Genomic DNA, 20,000 nt, shown 5'->3' on the forward strand with positions numbered 1-20,000 from the left:
TATTACTTTTCAAAATTCAAAATTGTATCTCTTAAATTATAATTTTTGGTTACCGTTCTATAAAAATTAGAAACAGAATTATTAATATTTGCAAAGGATATATTTACATTTGAGTTATATTGTTTTGATAAGGTCGAGAATACAGTATCTTGTTTATCATTATAATAGCTATCTTTTGTTGTTGCAAGGTTAACAAAATTTTCATTTTTATTACTTCGACACAAATAATTATTTTGATGTTTAATGAAAGGATTAATTCTATTATAATTTCTTGATGAAGACGACGACGGAAGACAATTAAGTTGACAAGTATTAGAGTAGTATGGTAAAATATTTGAGCTCATATTGTTGAAATGGTTTATCGATTCTATATCTAAGTTTCCATTACTACCGCATGTGTTATCACCGCCATTGCTGTTATTGTAGCCGTTGATATTATACCCCTTACTGTTACTATCACTGCCATTGTTACTGCCCCTACTACTACCACCAGTACTGCTTCCATTACTGCCACTGTTATTGTTGACATTAATACTACCGCTAGCAACTCCGCCGTTATTATGGTTAGATGTTCCGGCGGACGCATTCCTGCTTCCGCTACCACTGTTTGAAACGTTTATGCTATTCTGGTTTATAATGTTGTTGAACACATTAATTGAACTAGAACTGTTGAAGACGGGGCTATTTGATCTATTAATTGTGTTCACTTTTGCTTCATACAAGTTGGAGTACTTTAGGCAGAAGTTATTCGGGTGGTTGTTGATGCTACTATTGTTGCTGTTACTGCTTCTACTATTGCCGCTGTTACTGGCATTGTTACTGCCATTGGTATTGCCACTGTTACTGCCATTGGTATTGCCACTGTTACTGCCATTGGTATTGCCATTGTTATTGCTATTGTTACTGCCGCTGTTGTTGCCACTACTGTTGGCACTGTTCTTGCAGTTGTTGTTAGGGTAGACATGCATCAGAGAAGAAAAATTTAAATTTCCGTTGGTTTGCTCTACTAGGGTCTTTTGTCTTAACAATTTGTTACATAACAATTGTGCTGAGTGAACAACTTTTGACGTTTTTTCAATGTTGACTTCAGAATGGTCTGTTACATAATTTCCTTTGGTTGTTCTTATTAATGCTTTTTGCATCCATGATATGTATTTAATGAGTTCAATAATCATAGAAATAATTTCATCTCCATTTTTGCAATCATGTGGATCGGAATGGCTGTTATTATTAACACCTGGTATGTTAGATGTGCTACATATATCGGTGTTGTTTGGGATGTAGCAACTACTTTTCAGTAAAGAATTTACATTATTGAACTTAGAATTGTACGTGCATATGCGTAACTTGTTCATATTTACTTCGTTGTTTCCTGTACTACTACCACAATTTGGATTAATATTCCCATTTTCACTAGTGTTGAAGGCACCCACATTGGAAACACCTCCAACGGTTACCATACTTGCGGCACTTCCGATGCTGCCGATACTTCCAACACTGCCAACGCTTCCCATGCTACCTATACTTCCCCCGTTTCCACCACTACTGATGCAACCACTGATACATCCATTGATGCAACCACCGCTACGACCATTACTGCAACTACCACTGCAATTACCACTGCAATTACCACTGCAACCACCACTGCAACTACCACTGCAATTACCACTGCAATTACCACTGCAACCATTTGCGCAATTGCTATTACTACTTAGTCCGGTGGTATAATTCGTAGTGCAACCCGTATTTTCATATGGCATGTTCATTTTCTTTCCATTCGGTGGGTCTCCAACATTTTCACTCTTTAAGTTGTTTAATTTTTTCCCATTATTTGTTTTATTTATTAAACTTCTAGGTTTAACTCTACATGTATCACATCGAACTTTCCTTAAAAAACCTTCAATCGAAAACTTAGTAGCTTTTCTTTTCTTATGACAAATTTTACATATCATTTCTATCTCATCAGCAACTCTTAGAGCTTCCCCTTTTGATGTTGTTACTGCTACTATTGTCGTTTTTAACATAATTAATGTATCAGCAAGATTATTTTCATCCCCTGGAAAAAATGCATGAATTTTTTTTATTTCACCTTTCAAATTATATATTTTAAATACATCCCCAAAAAGTAAATACGAATTTTGAGTTACATAATATTGTTTTGTTTTTACAACAACAGCTCTATAATTTACAAAATAAACAGATTCATCTGTATTAGATGATATTACTGATGGGGCATCTATCATATTAGGCGCCTTTTCCTCTTTTTCCCTCGAGTACTTTTCGTATTTATCTTCATCAGATGTTGTCTGCTCTTCTTTTGGCTTCTTCATTGTGCTGCTCTAACATATGGTACTATTTATCTGTGCCGTGAATATCGTACGTGAGGGGTAGGGGAAAGATAAAAAAAAAAAAAAAAAAAAAAATAAGCACACAAATGGGAGCGGTAAACGATAAAAAACGAAAAAGAATAGGAAGAAAAAATAAAGAAGAAAAAATACAGTAGAAAAAATAAAAGGAAAAAAAAAAAAAATAATAATGTGCATATACACACACACACACACTTACAAATGCTCTGCAAATATAAATATATATATATATATATATATAAATACGTATCAATATATATCAATACATACATATGTATGTATCTATGTACCAATAAATATATATATATATACATATGCATGTACGCATATACATATGCATGTATGCATATACATGTACATGCACATGTGTAAGTTCTTTATATGCACAAATGTTTATGCGCCCGCTTTTCCTCTCTTTTCTTTTCTGAAAAGTAGGTTAAAGGGAAAGGAACACATCATTTTTACTTTCTCAAGATCATGTTAATTTAAAAAAAAAAATATTTTAATTATTTTTACTTTTAAACATTTTTTAGCCTATAATTATTTTGGCTTAAAATTAGTGTGGCTTTAAAATTATTCTGCTTTTTTGAGCCTTTTTTTCTCTTTTTTTACTAATTGTCAAACATGTTTCTTCTTTCGCTGTTTGCCTTGTGCTCTCATTACTTACTCTTTTATACTCATTTAGGGGAAAATGTTGATGCATATAAAACTGTATTTTACAGAGCTCACACGAATGATGCAAAAAGGTTCTGTCGTATGTCAATGTAACATGATTTTGTTCACATAAGCATAAGAACATATGCATGGGCGTATACACACGTATGCGTATATACAGGCGGATGGGCATATAAGAGCGTACTGGCATATACACACGTATATTTATATGACTAACTGAAAGACTTATATTAATATGTAAGGTGCAGAAGTTTTGAGGGCATTATAGATGTGTGTGAATATATACAATTAATGCGCATACATTTTTCTATATTTTAAAATGCATGTACGTATTTAAATAGGTGGTGCGTATGAATCTTTATATGCGTATATATATATATGTATTTTTGCACATATTTTTGTATGTATGAGCACATATACATGGCCATACGTTATTACACATGTAATCATATAGAGAATTTAATGTATCAACATGGATGTATGTTTAAAGCAAAATTTTCACATAACCATCAGCCTATTTTTTTTAAAATACACAAATAAAAATACTATGTATGCTTTTATTAATGAGATTAACTATTGCTAAAAAGCAGTTATACACATATTTTACTGCTGGTAACGAAAACATGCATAACATCTACGTTCCTAAAAAAAATAGATCATACGATATAAGTCATACAGTATAAATAATACAGCATAAATAATACAGTATAAATAATACAGTATAAATAATACAGTATAAATAATACAGTATAAATAATACAGTATAAATAATACAGTATAAATCATACAGTATAAATCATACAGAATACATCATACGGAATGCATCATACGGAATGCATCATACGGAATGCATCATACGGAATGCATCATACGGAATACATCATAAGGAATGCATCATACGGTATATGTCATACGGTATATGTATTTCTTATTACATTAACACTACTTACACGCTAGCAAAAATATAGTTATAGTACATGGAAATAATAAATAAACGAAATGCTGTAAAAACGAAACGCTAAATAAGAAATGTGTTAAAAAAACAAAAATAATAATAAATAAATAGAAAAAAAAAAAAAAAAAGAGAGAAGTACGATAGTAATAATAATAGTTATTAAAAATAATGCTACCGTACAGAAGCATAGTGAAATTGATCTTGCACATGCTTCTATTTTGTTTTTATAAACTCATATTTTGATAGGTATTCCAATATAATATATATTCCAATATAATATATATTCCAATATAATATATATTCCAATATAGTATATATTCCAATATAGTATATATTCCAATATAGTATATATTCCAATATAGTATATATTCCAATATAGTATATATTCCAATATAGTATATATTCCAATATAGTATATATTCCAATATAATATATATTCCAATATAATATATATTCCAATATAATATGTATGCTATAAGTATACGTACACTCTGACATGCACATTACTACCATGTATACTGCAGTGTGCATGTAGTTAATGTATCTATCTAATACTTACATAAAATTTCAGTGTGCATATTACTAATATAGCAATATTTATATATACATGTATATGTATACATATATATATATATATATATATATATATATATATATATATATATATATATATATATATATATATGTACCTAAATACACATCCCGCGCATCTGCAAGTGCCAGTATGCACATGAATCCGTTTGAGCGAAATATTCCAGCGGCACTATAAATGCGGTCTTTTATTTTGTTTCAAAAATGTTTTAAAAATTAATTTTTAAAAATACAAGCACAACGATATTTTCATAACAACAAAGAGATATTAATAATTAGAGCAAATTTAAAAAAGAAAAATTTATATATAAATAAATAAATAAAAATAAAAACTTAAAAGCCAATAACATATACATTTATACATATAACTCATTTATCTTTCTTTTTATCTGTATGTTGTGTGCTTTTCAGGTATTATGTCCTTGTTATTTTTCATTTAAAAATATGAGAATATTTATGTGTATACGTACTTTACGTATATATATATATATATATATACATACATACATGCATATATATATACATGCATACATGCATATATATAAGGTGTAATTTACGCATACATAAGTTTACACGTAAGAGTATATGAGTGCAAAACACACTATTAAAACAGGCTTTTATTGTAATTTTTTTACAATTTACAAAAGAGGAAAGCCTATTATTATATTATATATATATATATGTATTTTCCAATATTTTTACTTTGTTTTTTCAAATATATTACGATCTGTATAAATTATAAATTTTTTTTTAAAAAAATATCAATATGGTGAAGACATATTTTTCATTGCCTTTTTTCTTCTTTTTCTTTAAACATTTATAATTTTAGAGCTATAATCATGTTATAGTTATTCATAAATTAAATTTTCTAAAAATATAAAAAAATGTATACTTAAAAAGAATGTATTATAGGTTAGTGAAAGTATCGTATTATAAAAATGAGTGTATTACTTACATGTACTAGTGTATTCTCATAGACCTACGAACATGTGCATATATATACACACATATATATATATATATATATATATTAAAGACGGTGTAGGAATATACACAAATTTTCCAAATGTAAGAGGAGCAAAAATGAATGTAGAAAATGATCCCTTTTATTAATAAGTAGACGTTGTACCTTAAAGGTGATAATTTTTCATACACATATACAGTTGCAAAACTTCGCTTTTTCTCATATTTTTTTCACTGTTATATGCATATATATATATATATGCATATGTATGCGTGTACGTATAAGTTTACCAATTTATTAATATTGAAAAACGCATTCTTATTTTAACATATATCTAAAAAAAAAGCCATTCACGAAAAATATATAAGTGCAGTTTTTTAAGAAATTAAAAAAATATATATATATCTACATGTATGAAAATATGTATGTACGTATGCGTATATATTTATGCTTATGTACAAAGCACGTCACTACGAATTAACACATAGGTAAAGAAAAAAATAAATATAAAATAAAATATTGTATATTTTATATAAGCTTAAAAAATATAGTTCATAGACATTTCAGAATTGGGTCTAATAAATTATATAAAAGCAGTAGTTGCTTAAACACCTTAGTAAGCATACATTTGCAAAAAAAAAAAAAAAAAAATATAATGTTATAAAATATACACACATACATACACATATATATATATATAGTATAAGCATTTTTTTTGACGAACGTAATTTTGCAATTTTTTTTTTTTTTTTTTCTTAGTTATATGTACCAAATAACATTGAATAATTATTACATTAATACAAAAAAAAAAAAAAAAAAAAGGAAAAAAATAATGAAGAGAATAATCTTGTATACAATTTGTAAATATTTTAAATGTGGAACATTAAGATACTTTGTGTTTTAATGTTAATCAGAAGTATATGTTTCAACTTCAAAAAAAAATTATAATTGTATGTAAGCTAGTATATATAAATATATATATATATATATATATATACAAATATGTGTATTCGTTAAAAATAACGCTAACGATATATTCTTGTTTATATACTACTGAAAAAGTCATCTAATATGGAAGTACATATATATGTATATATAAATATATATATATTTATACATTTATTTATTTTACATCCTTTTAAATTTTATATTTATATTATTGGTTACATTCTAATCAGTTTCATAAACATATAAACATTTTTTGCAGTAAAAATTTAATTATTATGAAATATTTTTTTTATATGTTATAAAAATTGATGACAAATATTTAAAAGATAGATTTATTTGATTTATTTATGAAATATAATCATGCCATATATTCATCTTACGGATTTGCTTAATAGATTCGTGCGATAGATTCATGCGACAGGTTCGTACGACATATTCGTGTGCTAGACTCGTACGATATATTCGTTTAATAGATTTATCTAGCAGTCCCGTCGAACTGGATAATATTTACATTTGTATGCACGTATATATTCATATATATATATATATATATATATATATATAATATTGCGACGTAATCACACCTTTTATAATTTTTAATTATGTGAGATTTCTCAATTATCAGTTTATTTTCTTTTTATCAACGCATAGCTTGGAAAAAACGATGGATCTCTTTTAAATGCAAATATTTGGTTTATATTTTTTTTAATTGTATAATTATACATAAAATATTTGTTTCAAAAAAAAAAAAAAAAAAAAAAAAAAAAAAAAATCAAAATCAAAATTATAATCAAAAACAAAGTCAAAATCAAAATAAAAATCAAAATTATAATCAAAAACAAAGTCAAAATCAAAATGCGAATTCTCATCTATTTCCTCCTTAATGCAGTGCGTGTCTCAGAACATTTCAATGGATCAATAAAAAAAAAAAATGTAGATACATTAATAGGACGTATAATATGATTATCAGAACGTTTGCCCCTTTAATACGTATATTTTAGCCTTGAAGCGACCTTATTTTTTGTGCAATGTGCAGAAAGTTTTGAATTCGTAAAAATAGATGCATGCGATTCTTCCACGCATATATGTATATGTTACATATATACATATATATACATATATACGCGTCTCTGGAACACGTATACGTAGAGGTGATTTTGCTATGTCGATTGGTTTTGACGAAAAAAAAACAATTTTTAAGAAAATTCTTTTCATAAATAATCGACTTACTTAAAGAGCAGAATTCTACATAATAACCCATTTTTATCATTTGCTGTTATGCTTGTTATTCTGTTATTTTCACGCTTTGTAACTAATACAAAATATATACGCATGTATAAATTCATAAATATATGTACACCCATACATTTACATTCATACCCATACATATTTGTATTCTTAAGTATATGTTTTTTTTTATGTGTGAAAAACAGGTTACGGAAAAAAGGGCATGTAATCAATGTGATATTTCAAATTACAATGTGTAAAATGGTGTTTAGCGTATTTTTTTTTTTTTATTTTATTTATTTGTTGCATTTCATAAAAATTAGATTTTGAATTAATATTTCAATAAATGTTAAATGGTGCTTTAATGGATTGATTATTATAAAGAAATGTAACTTATTAAAAAAAAAAAAAAAAAAAAGATAAATTAAAAAGCTATGATTGAAAATGTTTTTTTTGCGTTTTTTGTTAAATAAGAAATAGTGTTTCTCACTTTGATAATTTAGCTACTTATGTTTTTATTTATTCATTTTTATATTTATATATATTTATTTTTTTATGCATCTATTTATTTATATATCTATTTTTTGATGCATTTATTTATTTATATATTTATTTTTTGATGCATTTATTTATTTATATATTTATTTTTTTTATGCAGTTATTTATTTAAATATTTATTTCTTTTATGCAGTTATTTATTTATATATTTATTTTTTATTATTCTTTTTTTTTTTTTACCTGTCTTGTTCATAAATAAGGGTAAAACAATTTTTAGCAAAATAAAATAAGTTATATTAAGAAATATAGGTGTAAAAATATATACACTTATAAACATTTTTTGCGTTATTGTAATTTTAAATTTATTCATTGAAATGTTATTTTTAAAATAAACAGTATGCAAACAAAATAAGTAAAAATATGAAAACACCAATAAGCAAAAAGGTGTAAACAACTATACACAAATATGCGTACTAATAAGCGTATAAATGCGCATACTAATGTGTGTACGAATGAGTATACAAATAAATGTAGGAACAAAATATATAAACGCTTCATCTCCTGTAAAAGTTGTTTGAGGTTCTATTATTTTTCATGTGATTGTTTATGTATGGAAATACTTTATTTTGAGAAATATCGTTAAATGGTGGTGGTATGTACGAAGGCACATTAACAAAGTTTTGCGGTATAGTATAATTTAAATTGTCATTTTTGAAATTACGATTGTTCATTCTTAATTTTTTACTAATCATATTTTTGTCATTCATTTGAACAAATGTATTTTGTGAATTTGGCAAAGAATCTATACTTTTTCTCATATTGGTGTTGAAAACATCTCTTCTTTTGCTATTGCTATCTTTAGTACTATTTACGATATGTGTATTTCTTGCTGCAATTGGCATTATTCTGAGAAAATGAAAAGAGAAAAAAATATATAAATGTAAAAATAGGTGATATATCAAAGCACATACATGAATAGCATTTTTGTGAATACAATATTCAAATATGGAAAATATGTAAATAATATTATTATAATATTAATAATACTTCAATTGTATACATTATTTTAACAAAAATGATATTAAATTTTGTGTAATTTTCCGCTAATGCTATGTTTTTACGCATATTATATTGGAGTGTACTATATGTATATACATATGTATAAATCGAACGTTCCGTAGGTGTATTATTACATACATACATACATACGTATAAGGTTAAAAATGCGCATGCTTTTCCAATGTTGTATGATTATACATGGCAAAACGAAGAACAATTATAAATGACTTCCAAATTTCAAGTGTTGTAAAACTGCTTGACTAAACAAGTTTTGTATGCGTTCAAAATTGTCAATTAAATGTCTTTAAAAATTATTGTTTTTTTTTTTTTTTTTTCTTTTTTTTCTTAATTATTTTATTTACATCATTTTAAATTTGTTAATAATTTATAATACCAAAAAAATGTTGTTAAAAAACGATCTTATATTTGTTCTTAAATGTGTGTGCGTATATTTACGTATGTATGTGCTTTTTTTTTCTTTTTTTTTTTTTTTTTTAAATCCTTAAACTACTAAAATTACGCATAAATATAAACATAAATAAAAACTCAAACACGCACACACATACACATTATTTCCCTCTCTGTTATGTTAGTATAACAAATTAAATTATGTACATAATATTGTAATAGAGCCATCAAAAAAATCGAAATTTCTTTTTAAAAAAGTACTTATTCGGTTCCTGTGGTGGGGGAATCTTGTTATAGTTACTATCCTTCATGTACGTCTTGGAATGTATATTAGCAGAATTCTGTACAACGGGAAACATGTCTGCATAAAAAAAAAAAAATTGCAAATATGTCGACGCGTGAGCGTGGTCATTTAATCGAGCCCACATACAGGAAACATACGCACTTTAGTATATACATATATATGTAGGTAGTTACATATGTAAGTATGTATGCATATATATATATTTATATATGCGAGAACACTGGAGAATACACAACATAATGGAGCGTTTTTTACTATTTTTTAAAATAACGACATAAAATAAAATGATCGAATAATAAATTTCGTTATCTTTTCACAATAAAAGGAAAACGAATTATTTTACACAAATTTATGTACGTAACTTTATTTTTTCCTTTTTATTTTAAATTTAAGTTTTCCATAATTTATATATTTATTTTTATCTCAAAATATATGACATAACAAGGGTTAAAAATGAGAATGCATATTATCATGTGTGTTTTACTTGGATTGTATATATTTTTAGAAATTGGCACAAACGGAGTTTTAGAATTCATATGAACAGGATTTGATGTATTGAAGGGATTCATTGTTACATTGCTATCTGTGCTAACGACGGGTGCTGCAAAATTTTCGAAAAGGTGGGGGAAAAAATGAACACAGATGTGTGCACTGACAACATAAACTAGCCAATTCGTAATAAAAATAAATATAAAAATAAAAAAAATAAAAAAATGAACATTTTAACATCTTAATTTTAAATGTGCATGTGCGTAGGGATGTGTACTTATGTATACATACCGTTTGCCTTGAATGAACTCGCTTTATTTTCATTATTTTTCACTTCGGCTTCCCCTTTTTTTTCATTTATCACAGGTTTTCTACGAAACAGGGATAAAAAAAAAAAAAAAAAAAATTAAGAAAATGGGCAAAACTGGAGCGAAAATTGGCACGTAAACCACTAGAAATTTTTTAACCACTGCTATGTATATGTGCTTCTCGTCTTATTTAATAATGTATGGAGGAAATTTTAAATGTCTTAACGTATGAATTTGTAGTTTATATGTATATGGTATGCATCCTGTATGCATGAGCATAAAATAACGCTTTGCAGATCCTACTTGTTCCTTTCCATCATAGTTTTTAGGCTGTTAATTGATATGACAATGTCCTTCCATCCTTGATTTTGCGCAAAGTTTTGTAAATTTTGTAAATGTTTTTTTATCGAGCTTTTAATTTTGGAGGTATAAGGAAAGCAGTTAAGGAATCGAAATAAAAAAATGACAACGGATTTTGAATTAATCCAAGACTTTTCATAATTGTTATTTTCAAAAAGTAGTGAAAGAAGAATTTTTTCCCATTTGAACACTTTTTCAATTATGCATGTATGATCAATTGTACCTTTTGATTGAAAATTAAGTGTGTAACTGAAGCAAGGATTTTTATCTGAAATGCTGTTGAAATGTTTTACATCATCACATAATGCATATAAATAGGTAAACAAATCATTAAAAAATATTCCTATATTTAACGCTTCTTTTTCTGTACATGTATTAATAAGTGGTATTAACATTTTTGTCAATACATATACTAATGCACAAAAATTAAATAATGGTGTATGAAATTCAAGTAACACTTGTATAAATTTTGAACAGAATAAAGAATCTTTTTCACTATTTAATATTCTTGGTGCAATTAAACATTTCACAAAAGCAGTAAAAGTGCTTAAATCCATTTCTTTAGGATTAACCCAATGTTCTACTATATGAGATAAAATTTTTTTTATATTTTGTGTGTGACTTATATGATAGTCATATTCGTTTTTCATATTTGTTCTTTTTAATCGTAATTTTTTGATTTTTTTAAATATCCATTTATATTCATCATTTTTTTTATTTTCTTCTGCAAATTTTTCCAATTTTTTTATGTACAAGTCATATTTTTCTAAAACATTCAGATATTGTTTATGTGGAACGTATATATCAGTTATACTTAATCTCCAGTATGCCAAATAAAAATCGATATTTATACCATTTAAATTTTCAATATTTATATATTTCTGAATAATGGGCATTAATAATTTTCTCCACTTGAGCTCATTCGTGCGATCAAAGTTTGGGTCGTATTCATATTCGTAGTTACGTTCATGCTCATATTCATATTCATGTTCATTTTTTTTTTTTTTTTTTTTTTGTTTTACAATATCTTCATTTGAGTTACTACTATGAAAGTTGTTATTATCTTCATCATTGTCCTCTTCTGCACCCTCGACGCCTCTGTTTCTTTTTTCTTTTGAATTTTCGCTTCTTCCTTGTGCCATTTTGTCTATGTTACCTTTTTCCTGTGACTTGGATGCACTAATATCTTTACGAGAAAACGAACTGTATTTGTTCGTTGAGTTAATTCCTTTGTCGCTATTAGAAAATTTAATTGTTTGTTTGTTCGTTTTATCAGATAGACTGTTGTTCACAAATTGTTCTTCTCTTCCTTTTTCCTTTTTATGAAAAAAGGGAAAAGAAAAACGGATAATATGAAATGACTGAGATATGTCGAAAAATTGAAATATTTCGTTAATACTTGGAATAAGAGCTAAGTATATATATGGATCGGAATTACTCTGCAAGAAATCAATGAACTGTAATAATACACCATGTATTTTGTCCACAAGAGACGATAAATTTCTTAAATTATTAGTTTTACTGTCAAACAAATATTCATGTTTTAATTTTGATAAAATAAAAAAAATTAAATAAATAATATTTGGATTTGACAACGTTTTGAATGCATTTTCAGCACAAGATTTCCTTAACTTGTCTTCTTCTAATTCTATTTTTTCTAAATGTTCATATTCTATGTTATTAATTTTTAAATTTAAGTCATCCTCCAAAATCATAATTTCTTCTTTTAATATTTTCATTCCACACTGAGCATTCAGTTGATCGTCATTTAGTTCTTGTACATTCACTGATGCATTTGTTCCTCCATATATTTCTATTAATTTCTCAATGTAGTCTAGATCGAATATATACCCACTCATAACATCTGGGTATGTTTTATTTAGTGCCTTTAATATAGTTACTTTAAATTCGTTTGTGTTATTATGAGGCAGATAACCATTCGCTTGATAATCATTAGATGAATAACTATTCGACGGATAACTATTTGATGGACGTGTATAGGAATCATTCTTGCCCTTATCATTATACATTTCTACCTCCTCCTTGTTCACCTCATGTGCAGCGTTGTCCTTACAGTTTTCTCCCGACTGCCTGTGCGCACCCATTTTTTCAGTGCAATTTCCCTCCCCCTCCCCTTGTACAGCATTTTTTTCCGTTTTCTCCTCATTATTGAAGGTAATGGATTTGTTCCTCGTGGAGGTACTAGTTTGTTGACTGTTAAAGTCATCATATATTGTATTCATTCTATAGTCCGTTGTAGCGATATTCACACACATATTGGTAGTAGTGGTTGGGGAACAACTAAGTAAACACCCCGTCGTCCTATCCCTGAGAAAAAGCTCATCTGATGTATGGAATTCGGAAAATATTCTTTTCAAAATGGAAATAATAAGAGGATAAAAATCAGTATAAGGATGTTTGGATAGAAATTTTGCGCTAACTAGTGACAAATTAATTAACTTTTTTGGTTTAAATATAGAATCATCAAAAAGATCTGAACTATTCATACTATACTGTTTACTTAATTGATAGTTCTGAACATTCAACAACTGTTGTCTTTCCACAATTTTATAAAGAAATATATCACTAGAAAAATTATGGATATTCTTAATAGATTCAGATAAAGTTATTATCATATTATTGTCGAATAATTCACACTGTTGTAAAATAACATCAGCGGATATAAATGGATTTCTATTAATCAATTTGGTAAATTGCATGAGCATATTTTGTACTTTATTATTATATCTATCTTTCAATATATCCGATGTTATTCTTTTTATAATTTTTCTCAGTTTGTTTTTTATTAACTCAAAATTCATATTTGATAAAAGGATTGCTGAGCAGCCATTTTGGGTAATATATTTTGAAGTAGTAACATGTGGGTAATTCTTACTACTATTATTATGAACTTGTTCCTTAATCAATGTCCCACTCGAAAGGCATTTTTTGTCACTTGTTATTGTATTTGCGCTTGTTTTCTTTTCGCCAACTGAGTCCTGATTATCATTTTTCTCGTTCTTATCGTTTCTCCTATCGCTATTCCTCCCGTTATTCTTCTCTTTATTCTGCTCGTTTTTATCCTCCCTTTTGATTATCTCCTCATTCCTATATGCAGCTACATTTTTTAACTTCGAAACGCTCTTTTTATATTTTTCTAACTTATTAAAAAAATTGAAATAAATTTTGTATCTTTTGGAAACGGGGATTAAATTCAGGATGTTCCACAGGTCATCCGCTATAACATTTTTATTGTTATCTTCATCATCATTAACTAGACAGAAAAAAAAAAATTTTATGAACAGCTTATCAAAATTTTTGTGAAATTCGTTAGTCCCTTTTCTTATTCTTTTTACATATACCAATACAATGTTCAGTATTTTTCTTAGAAATGATTTATATATGTAGCCAAAGTAACCTAAATATTTTAAAAAATGAAATATTTTTTCAAAAAATTCTTCTATGGTTCTTACTTTTTTTATGTAATTGTTGTTTTCTCTGTTTGACGAGAAGTAGTTTAAAAAAGATTCAAAATTTATTTGCAATTTTTCGTCATTTGTCACATTATCCACTTGTGATGAGTTATTTATCAAATGCTTCCGATCCCCTCCTCCTCCCTTTTCTATATTATCATTTATGTCATCATATGATACGACTGAGGAATCATCAGAGGAAGGGGCATCAGAACATAGTAAAAGACATTCAAGTATCCAACTATTACATTTCTTCAATATAGGGGAATTTTTTAATTTTTTTGTAATAAATGCACTTTTTATTTTTGTGAAGTCCTCATAAAATTGTATTTTCTCTTCAACATTTTGTGTTATGTTATATCTCTTTAACTGTTTCATTACTTGTTTAATTTTTTTCTTTTTCATTTCAATTTTAGTTTCATTTTTGAATAAATTTTGAAGGTACGTTTTGTTTCTATTTATAACCTTAATACACTCATATCCGCACAATTTATGAGCATTTATGTTAATATTACAAAAAAAGCATGCACCCACATCCTCCTCCTGTTTCTCTTCTTTCTCCTCTCCTCTCATCGTTTGTCTCTCCCTATTTGGTATTGTTGCCCCATTGTGAATTAATGGTTCTATAGAGTCACTTTGCATTTCGTTCGTTTTGTTTTGACTATTCTTCAAGTCCATATGGTTCTGCTTTGTATCCTTTTTCCTTTCCCCTGTTGAGCTTTTATGGAGGCCACCTCCCACGTAGACCCTTTCAAAAGAGGAAATGGTATGATCTATCAATCTTGATAGAGACGAATTAACAAAATAGTTCAAGAAAGGGTTACAAGTATAAGTAGCCATATGATGTGAAATAGTTTGTACACAAGTCCATGCATTTAAATCAATAAGTGAAGACAAGAATAAAAATTTGGGGTTGTTCATAAAAAAAATTCTACAAAGAATAAGGAAGTAGTGATCGTCCTCTAAGAATAAATAATTGTATGGATTTATGTTGGAACAATAGGGAGAACTACTTAAGTCGGTTCTTACTTTTATTTCTCTTTCAATAAAATTTTCTATAAAGTTTTCGTTGCCATTTGTTTTGTTGTTTAGCATGTCTAGTAAATAATACTCCAAGGCATCCTTATTATTTAAATCTACCATGTGTTCATATTTTTTTTTTAAGTCTTGATTTTTTGTATTTAAGAGGAAATTTATAATATGATCAAGTACATGAAAAGGGTTACATTCTTCTAAAATTTTTCCTAAAATTTTGCATTTATTCAAGGAGGTATACTTAGCATAACTTCCTCCACCACTTCCACTGACGTGACTATCAATACGGCCGCTATTATTACTATTATTATTATTGTTCCTACTGCCATTTCTGTTGATACTGCTGTTGTTATAGTTATCATTGTTGTTGCTAGTACTTCCTTCGTACATGCTATTTTTCATGTTGCTGATTTCATTTATATTTACCTTCTCATCGGACAGGTTAATTCTATTTCCACTCCTACTGGGATTATTCACAGTGCCATTACTCACTGCAGAGTTATTCGATGTTGAGTTATACAATGTAGTGCTATTTATTGCAGTATTACCTATGGGGGAATTATTTACTATATTATTATTCTCTGCACTCTTTTCAATAGATACTTCCGCACTCTTCCCACCAGTACTGTTCACATTAGAATTGGGGGTAGTGCTATTATACTCCGAATGGTTTCCTCTAGATTTATCACAGATACCACTTCCTGCCATACACTTGTTCACTTTAGCATATAAAGTATACAAATTGTTTATATTACAAGGAATGTAAAAATAAAAAAAAGGATTAATTTTTTCTGAATGCGAATTTTCATAATCATCATAAAATTTTTTATACAATTCTGTAAATGCATTTTTTAGTAAATGATCATTTGGTAACATACTTGCATAAAAACTATTTATATTTAACAAGTCATTTAGAATTAGAATAGAACACATTTTAAAATAATTGGGAGTAAAGAAATGATTCGTATTTAGAAAGAAAGAAGTACAGAAGTCACTACTACTAGTATCATCATTCTTTTCTATACTATCATGTTTGTTCATAATTTTTAATTTGTGTAATTCTTCTTTTTCCACTTCTTTCAAATAGTAATTCTTAACCTTTAATTCTAGGAGTATCACATCTGTTATAATTTCCTTCGAGTATAAATAAAACAAAGGAAGTAACTGTCTTTCACTATTAACATTTTGCTCATAATAAAATAGGAGGATAGACAGAATTCTACGAGGACACAAATTATGTAAACCTGCAATGGTAAATATATTTTTTTTTAATTTTATCAAATCGTTACAGTAGTAGCAGTTTAGGTGTCTCTTCCATTTTTTCTTAATCATCTTTATGTATTTCTTACTATCCCTTTTACGATTGCTCATATTAGTACTGCCAATTTTAGTACTGTTCATCTCAGTATCGCTCTGTGGATCAGGAACAAAAGAATCGGCTTCTCCATTCCTCTCTTTCACTTTTGGTATGTTAAATTGAATTTTGTTTTTATTTGTACGAACATTTTTTGATGATTTGATTTTTACCCTTCCCCCTCCCCTAGTTTTCCGACGTATAGTACAACTGTCAATATTGTCAATGTTGTTATTGGTTTCGTTGTTATAGATATGGTCACTGCGTACAGCTAGCTCGTGGGTACTATTCGATATATTTTTATTTTTGCTAATTTTATTTCGCCTTAAGCCGGAGGAAATGGATGCTAATGAAGAGAAACTGGGTCCTGAGAAGCTAGAAGTATGGCTGCAAGACGAATCCTCGTTTGTCCAATAATAATTACTACAATTTTTGCTATCCGTACAATGCAAAATAGTTTGTTCGTTATGATTAGTAATAACTGCACTATGTATTTTGTATTTTTTGTGCTTTTTGTATATTGAGAACATCCTCTGGATGACTTTTTTTTTTTTAATTCTTAGACAGTCCTTTTTTTTTTTTTTGTTACCACTATTAATGCTACTGTTGTTGTTCGTACCAATGTTCGAGCCATGGTTAGTACCACTGATCGTGGCATTGTTACCAGTTAGGTTAACGCAACTTCCAACCTTCCTTGGGGAGAAAAACTTTTCCAGCAAAAAAATTATTTTGGAGTACCCGTTTACATTTTCTCTGAGCAAATTATACACTGATATGCTGTACATATTTTTCGTTTTCATCTTCGTCACTAGCTTGTTTAGTTCTTTATTAAATATGTTAAGCTTGTCAAAATTCTTGCATTCAATGTACGTAGTTGCTTCTTTATAGGTAATAAAATTATTCTTTTCTAAGCAAATAATGCACTTGCTTATTATCTCTTTGTATTTAACATATAATTGCATGTTGTGTTCCTTTACATTGTCTATTATTTCTATTAAATAATCTAAACTATTTAAAATAATTTCTTTAAATGGTAAATTTACGTTCTCTTTAAATAGTAAATCTATGTCCCCTTTATGTGATAAATTTAAGTTCTCTTTAAATGGTACTTCCTTCACATATGGAAGATATCCGACTGTTCTTGGATAAACACTGATTTCTTCCTTGCTTTGTTTACTTACTTTTTCATTTTTTTTTTCTTTTTCTAAAAGGATATCAAACAATTTTTGTAAACCTCTTTTATGTATATTTGATAAGTCGTGCACAATGAAATTTATTCCGGAGTCAACACTAATAACTCCTTTTAATATAGACAAAAGAAGATCGAAATAGAACAGAGAAAAATTGTTTTTCAATTTATCAAAGTAATACTTCATTAAAGAAAGGTAATTACTGTAATTGGTACATTCGGTGTCACTATCTGTGCAATTTGTGTCAACAGTACTGTTTCCACTATTACCATATACCTTGTTTCCTTGAATTAGGCTTAGATTTCTTCTAAAGGATTCTATATACACTTTTTTATGAATATTCATATACTTTTTACTTTTAATTTCGTCCATCAAAGTACTAAACATATTTCTCATGTCACATTGCTCTTTTATAAGTATATTAAAAAAGAAATCCTTTGTATTTAGAAACTTCAAATCATCGTCGACTTTTATGAATTCATTAAAGGAAATACTACCTGCACTACTATTAATGATATTATTATTACTACTATTAATAGTACTACTTTTATTATTGCTACATTCTTGAGATGCTGCAGAAAATGGGAACATAAATGTACTGCTTTCCTTTAACTCGTTTAACGAATTCTTTACCGCTGTTTTTCTTTTCTTTTTCAAAGTTTGTTTACTTTCTTCTTCATGTAGAGTGGTATGATCATCATCATCATACGCTTTCCTTTTGTAAATAAATTTTTCGTTATTATTATCCACATCCCTGTTATTTATGTGGTCTAACTTTTCCCCTTCATCAGCACTATCCGTACCTTTCGCAGTAGTAGCATCTTCACCTGTTCCACTTCGACCACCTACACCACTCCGTCCATCTGTTCCACTTTTGTTATCTTCCTCATCCGTGCAAATCTCCTTATGTGTGTTTACTTTATCGTGTGCCTTTGCACTGAAACATTTTTCTCTTTTTACTTCTTCAAGTATGGTTAATATCTTACTTTCATATCTCTCTTTAATATTTGTAAAATTATTAGATATTTCATTTTCTTTAAATTCATTTAAAAGGAAAATTGTGTGGTCAAAAAATAAGTCAGGGTTACCCATTTAAAAATAAAAAAAAAAAAGGGGGGGAGGGACAAAGGCAGAAAAACAAAAAATGGCTGCAATGCGTAAATTTATGTAGGCACATATATATACGTTCGTAGGTACATACACGTATATGTACGAAATTATGTACATATATATTTATGCGTGTCAAAACGTTAAACAAATTTACTATAACAAATTAATTAAACAGGACTACTAATAATGTATAACAAGAGTCGGTAATTTTTCAAAGTAAACAATTGCAATTACCCGCAAATATACACAAGTTTGTCGCTATGTTGAAAAAAAAATAAAAAATGCATAAACGAAAGAACGAATAAACGATTAAACATATTAATAAATATATGAATAAATAAACGAATAGAAAAATATATAAACGAATGGAGGAATAAATATGCGAGTGGAGCAATATATAAACGAATGGAGGAATAAATAAACGAACGGAGGAATAAAAAAACGAATGGAAATATAAATAAACAATGAAAGCATAAATAAACGAATAACGAAAAATGCGTTTTATTGCGAAAATGTATCATACATTATTACGTCGTCCCAAATAAATGAATGCAAATAAATTGTATAGATATTTACGCAGTAGTAGTATATACATATATATATATATATATATATATATATATATACTTACGACGATGTATGCGTAGGTGTCATAATAACATATCTGTACTCAGTTAAATTTAAAA

General features: G+C 27.6%; 2 protein-coding genes across 2 annotated transcripts; both read right to left on the reverse strand.

Moving 5' to 3' along the window:
- Positions 1-2: 2 nt before the first annotated feature.
- On the reverse strand, positions 3-2,330 carry PmUG01_14082900 (conserved Plasmodium protein, unknown function; the record flags this gene model as incomplete). Its single annotated transcript, XM_029008429.1, has 1 exon — positions 3-2,330. One exon carries the CDS (start codon positions 2,328-2,330, stop codon positions 3-5), a length of 2,328 nt encoding a protein of 775 aa, XP_028864720.1.
- Positions 2,331-8,778: 6,448 nt separating this feature from the next.
- On the reverse strand, positions 8,779-19,296 carry THO2 (THO complex subunit 2, putative; the record flags this gene model as incomplete). Its single annotated transcript, XM_029008430.1, has 5 exons — positions 8,779-9,130; positions 9,953-10,052; positions 10,480-10,596; positions 10,776-10,855; positions 11,096-19,296. 5 exons carry the CDS (start codon positions 19,294-19,296, stop codon positions 8,779-8,781), a joined length of 8,850 nt encoding a protein of 2,949 aa, XP_028864721.1.
- Positions 19,297-20,000: the final 704 nt, after the last annotated feature.

This window comes from Plasmodium malariae (assembly GCF_900090045.1).
Source record: "Plasmodium malariae genome assembly, chromosome: 14".
NCBI classification, from domain to species: Eukaryota; Apicomplexa; class Aconoidasida; order Haemosporida; family Plasmodiidae; genus Plasmodium; species Plasmodium malariae.